Source organism: Lycorma delicatula, chromosome 6, assembly GCF_047948215.1.
Source record: "Lycorma delicatula isolate Av1 chromosome 6, ASM4794821v1, whole genome shotgun sequence".
Taxonomy (NCBI): Eukaryota; Metazoa; Arthropoda; class Insecta; order Hemiptera; family Fulgoridae; genus Lycorma; species Lycorma delicatula.
In genome coordinates this window covers 139517883-139524061 of record NC_134460.1, presented here as the reverse complement: position 1 = coordinate 139524061, position 6179 = coordinate 139517883, and the positions used below count along the sequence as shown (strand labels likewise).

Genomic DNA, 6179 nt, shown 5'->3' with positions numbered 1-6179 from the left:
TTGTAGCTGAAATTTTTTGAACAGATTTTATGACTGATATTTCTTTTTAATTTTTTTTTAGTATATTAAATAAGTAGATACGAAGTCTGTTCTGAAAAAAATCGAACATTTTTAATTACCGCCATCGGAGAGATTTAGTGACGTACGGTTGCCAGCACTGTGTTCCCCATAACCTCCTCGTACCCATATGAACTTTGAAGTTTGATATCTCGTTTTGTTTCTGTATTATTGTTATCGGAGTCCAACGTGTTTAAGTGTTATTAGTGATGGGAGCAACGATACAATGTAAAATTTTGTGTGAAACTGGGGGAAACTTTCACAGAAATGTTTCAACTTCTGAAACAAGATTACGGAGATGATATACCGGGTTGTACGCAATGTTACGAATGGTTTTCACCATTTAAAGTGGTCGCCAATCAATTCAAGATGATCGTCGACCAGGAAGGCCTCGACTTCAATTGATGACAATCATGTTCAGAAAATCAAGGATCTGGTGCGTGCAAATCGCCGACTGTCAGAAAACTTACAGAAGAGATTAGCATCTCAATTGGATCATGTCACATGACATTTTGACTGAAAAATTGAACATGCATCGAGTTGCAGCAAAGTTTGTTTTTCGTTTGATGACCGAACAATAGAAGGAACATCGAGTGCACGTTTGTCGACAACTTCTTGAAGAAGCCAATGACTTTGAAACATTCGTGCAAAGGATCATAACGGGAGATGAAAGCTGGCTTTACAGCTACCACATTGAGACAAAGGTTTAATCATAACCGTGGATTGACAAAGGATCTCCACGTCCAAAGAAAGCACGTCAGTCTCGATCTGTTGTCTAAGTGATGCTGTTTTTTCGATTTTAATGGAATTGTGAATTTTGAAGCTCTAACTAGAATATATTTTACAGATTCTGATGTTAGCTATCTATGTATATAGATTTTATGTGAGATTTATGTGCTTTAACAGATTTTGTGCTTTTAAGAGAAGGCTGATGAAGTTGTTTAAACTGTTAATAGCAGTGAGTATCATCAAATTACAACATTTTTTTTACGGTAAATAAATAATTGATAAAAATTGTATATTGTATAAAATTTATTAATCAAATTTTGTTATGAATAATTTTCAAACTAATTTACAAATTAGTTTGATATTGAGAGAGCATCCAAAATAAAAACTACACTTATAGTTATATTTTCTTCTTATTGAACAGATCTATTTGATGTAGTCTTCCAAACTGAGAACTTGTGCTCCTTCTGATGGTTTTGCTATGTAAATTGTTGCAGTTTGGCTATATTTTTCGTTTATTCTGTTAATAAGATCATCTACTTTGGCCTTCGTAACCTGCAACAATTTATAAGTGTAATACTTATTAATGTAATATATGTTTTCTGCAGAATATCTGTTAGCATATTTTTTTGAGTGTTATAAGTTTCATCAGTAAATTTAAAGTTTTGAAAACATATTCACCCAGTTGAATTTTTGTTGATTTCTCTATTAGTACATACAGAATCTCTTTCTATGATTTGAAACTGTGTAGGTCTGAAAGAAATTATTCTTGATGTAATATGCTCTGTTGAGGTTAACATACGATTATTTATTATTTTATTGCTTCTGAATGAACTTAATTTTTTATTTTAAGGAGAGAAAGAGAATTTTAAGTAGAAAAGTGTTATACAAAAAATTACACAATAAACTAATTGTCCTGGCTAATTCTACAACATCTGTAGAATTTTGGGTAGCATTTTCATGGAAATTAATGGTACTATATAAGCAAATGCTTGAAGTCATGATTAATTTATTGATTGCATTGTTCAATTTCAAAATTAAACAGTACTAATGGGGTTTCACTGAGGAAATTTTTTAATATCTAATGACCACAGATATTGTTTTTATTTCAAATTATTAACAGTAATTTTAATTATACAAAATAAGTAATAAAATTTTGTACTCTTCTCACTTTTTTTTAAGTTGACTGTAAACCTAATTGATGTGATGAGTTCAGTTGCATTCTGCTGACAGTAAATACAAATAAAAATAATATATATATTTTTTTAATGGCAGATTGAGACCTTCAAATCATGTGTCGCTTTGGCGCTGCTTAATTTTCTGACACATTCTTTTCAGACATGTCTAACACTTACTTTGACAATCTTCATGTAGAATCATGTCATTCCCAGGGTCATGTACCTTCAAAATGTGCAGTTGTCTGTCCTCTACCTTGCAAGAATCATACTGAATCCTCAGTTTTAATGAAAATTCAAATTTTCAGACATTGAAAAGACAGTCTTAAATAAAGTGGGATTTGGTGGGGAAAATAATTTTAAAAATCAGCTGGTGATTTTGTCAACTGGATTAATAAATTTATATGGTTTTAAGAAATAAGAAGAAGAGACTGTTTGTTTACAATCAATAAGGAGGAATCAAAACATGAAACTGAACATAACTTCCCGTCAAAAATCCGAGTTTTTTCTTTAATATTATAATGAAATATTACAAGTGATAACATGAAATAATATAAATAAACTTTGTTTGTAATCTCAATAGATTTTTTAACAATATAATTGAAAATATTGTATATTTTACAATTCTAAAAATTCCTAATATTGGTATTAACACTGGTATTCCGGTACAAATTTTCAAGAAATACCGAATACCGGTAATGTATTTTTGGTCCGGTATTGCATTCACTAATCGTAGATTATATTTATTATCAATTTTTTTATTGTATATACAAGTTTACAATTGTATTGTTATAAAACCTATCGAGATTAGAAACCAAAAATATATTATAAAAAATAAACAATTACAGTATTACAATACAATAAAGGCACAAATCATATAGTGTTATTTATTATTAAGAAGAGTAAATATTAAAAATCTTGTGTAATTTTTTAAATAATATCTATTAATAGAAAAAAATACAACTCATTTATTAACTGCATATTTCTGAAATATGATCGTATAAAACATAATGCATCTATTGAACTGTCATTAAGCCTGGAACGTATTTTTGTGCACAAACTATCTGCCACTGAAAATGCTCTTTCTGCATCTACACTGGTTGTTTGTAGTGCTAATAATAAGCGATATACTTTTAGAATACTTGCCTCTAAGTCCTTAGACGGTTTTGGATAAATCTATTTTTTGTGGCAATTTTTTTATTTATAGCTAATTGTAATTTCTTCTCGAGAGACAATTCTTTTCCGATATTAACATCAAAATCAACTTAAATGAATTCCTCTGGATAGGTTTGTGTTTGCTTTTCATAAGTGTTTTTGTGGAGTAAAACACAAAGAAGAATTGGCCAAGAACGGTTTTTACTATTCCTTCAACGATTTGTGCATAAGATGTTGGTGCAACGAACCGATTAACACACACAATTTACCACAATGTAGGAATTGCATCAAGGAAAACATCCCGCTGTCATTAGAGTCTATCATTCCTCGAAAAGGGCTGTCGCTGTAGAGTTCAGTCTGCTGACCAAACCACATCTTTGGTTGAAGGTCTCAATTATAGTTAGTTGTAGCCTTCCATCTTGGCTTAATGCCTGGAATATTATTTATGCTTGCTTTGTGGATAACATAAAATCATTCGCAAGAAATAAACTTAAAAAATAGAAAAAAAACCGGATCGAGTGTTTTATGGTGGGCCTCTAGGGGAGAGATTTCACTCGTGTAAAAAAAAATCTCAACGCGCCGCGGTTGCTACCTCCAGGGTGGTGTGGAAATGCAACTGGTAAATAGAAATACAGTTTCAAGATGGGGATGTTGATATAGCCGCATTGGATTTGGTTATTTCTCCTATCATCGTGTAAGGACGTTGCTATATCTGATTAAAATTGTAAACGCGGTGTTCGATGACCTTTGTTGGATTTAGCATACAGTAGTAACATCTCGACAAGTTTCGTAGAATTACAGGATGTGCCGTTTCCGGTTACATACGCTATTAAAAGTGCTGAGTATGCATTGTCGTTTCTTAGAATTACACGATTAACACTGCTCAAGGTTACTCGTAAAATGACACGTGGCTTCAACGTCGGTTTGGGTGTGGAACTTTAGACGGTTGTGACGTCAAGGTTAATCTATAGATAGTCGTTTGTGTATGGAAGTTTTCCTGTTCAAACATGCTCGAGGTCGACTGGATGCGTAGGCATTGTAGGAGGGGATCCAAGGCATTTTGTATGGATGGAGGGAGTACGTCTTAATTTCTTCATTTCATCGCTGTCGCTTGACTTGAACGCTTACTACACATATCATCGTCGTCATTATTGCCATCATCATATACGCCAATATATCGCAAACATTTATTCCTCACCAAGCCAACTCAATCAAATCACAAGTGTTGTGAATTAATTATCGAGAAGAAATACGATATTTTATCAATGAATCGATGGACTACTAAATACGGTACTTGTATTATGTGCATCGTTCAACGTGAGGGTGATGATGAAGAACGTAGAGTTTTTCTACCTAAGCGGTTTGCCGATCGTCTAGACAACGATGAGATTGACCAGCTAGTGGCAAATAAGACAAAATTAATATTCAAGGGGATTGTAGGGAAAACCTACAATGTCGTTTTCGAATAGGTATTTAATTCAAAATGAGAAGACGATAGAGGTGTAGGAAAATAGTCCTTTTCAGGACTACAACACATAACACGTACAACACACATTCAATTTATTATACACAAAACACTTTAAACCCCCATACAGCAAATTTGTACTAACTATTGTTTTTTGGATGAAAAAAAAATAGTTTTTACAATTGCTATATGTAGTGGTTCCAAGGCCCGTTACATGATCTGGTAATAGATTTATCTACTATCAGGTTATGTGACAAATGGTGAGGAGAGTGTTTAATAAATTAGTTTCTTTTTTGTAGGTTATGGTTTGGGGGGGGGGGGGCGTAATCGTTTCTTACAACAAAAAAAATACACGGTAAACACTTGTGTTATATACAAGTCTCTATTTTTTTTTAATCGTGGTAAATGTTTGACGTAAACAATATAATTTTGAATGAGAGTTTTGCAGGCTTCTAGGGGGGAGATTTCACTCGTTAAAAAAACTCAACGCGCCCCGGTTGCTACCTCCTGGGTGGTGTGGAAATGCAACAACAACAACGCTGTAATCCATCATACGGTAATGTAGGGCTGATTTGGTTTTTTCTGTTGAATTGTAACGGACTTTGTTTTTCAGTTAGGTGGTGTTGGTAGCAGCAGTAACGGTCTACGTGTTGCGCAAACGCTTTGAATCCGGTGCGGTGATTGGTGGGAAGGGTGTGGCGCCTACCACTGTAACGGCTGTTCAAAATAGGACGCAAAAAAGGGAAAATCCAAGATGGCAGCTGCGACACTAACGTTCCTAGTGATCACCAGGAGAACTAGTGGCGCAGTACAACTGTCTATATAAGGGAAAAGGGAACTTCCCACGGGGAAAAAAGGGACGATAAAAGATGGCTGTTGTGACACGAGTTTTCCTGGTGGTCACCAGGAGAACTAGTGGCGCAGTACAACTGTCTATATAAGGGAAAAGGGAACTTCCCACGGGGAAAAAAGGGACGATAAAAGATGGCTGTTGTGACACGAGTTTTCCTGGTGGTCACTAGAAGAACTAGTGGCGCAGTGCAACTGTCAAATATATAAGGGAAAAGGGAACTTCCCACGGGGAAAAAAGGGAAGATCCAAGATGGCCGTCGCAACACTAACGTTCCTAGTGGTCACCAAGAAAACTAGCGGCACAGTACAACTGTCAAAGAAAAACCCAAGATGGCGGTTGCAACACTAGCGCTCTTGTGGTCACCAGAAGAACTAGTGGGCCAGCACAACTGTCACATATATAAGGGAAAATAGACCTTCCACGGGGGAAAAGGGAAATCCAAGATGGCCATCGCTACACGAGTGCTCTTAGTGGTCACCAGAATAACTAGTGGCGCAGTACAAGCTGTGTGTGTGGGGGTTGGTAGTGGGTTGGGGTGGGCGCAGTGGGTGTTGGTGGGCGTGGGTGGGTGGTAGTGGCCGTGGGGATGCAAGTGATGGGTGGTGGTGTAGGTAGGTAGGTGTGTGTGTAGGTATGTTAGTATGGGTGTGTGTGTGTAGGTATGTGAGTATGGGTTTGTGTATGTGTATGTGTGTGTACTGATATAACGTTAAGATTCACAGCTTACGTAGAACATTTTTCACTATTT

General features: G+C 35.4%; 1 protein-coding gene across 1 annotated transcript in view; it reads right to left on the bottom strand.

Annotated features, from left to right (window-relative positions):
- Positions 1–1038: 1038 nt before the first annotated feature.
- Positions 1039–6179, bottom strand: part of LOC142326283 (galactokinase-like) — a 32524-nt gene continuing 27383 nt past the window's right edge. Inside the window, exon 9 of the mRNA XM_075368643.1 lies at positions 1039–1338. Within this exon, the coding sequence (XP_075224758.1) occupies positions 1210–1338 (129 nt within the window). The 3' untranslated portion in view covers positions 1039–1209. The remainder of the gene's footprint in view (positions 1339–6179) is intronic.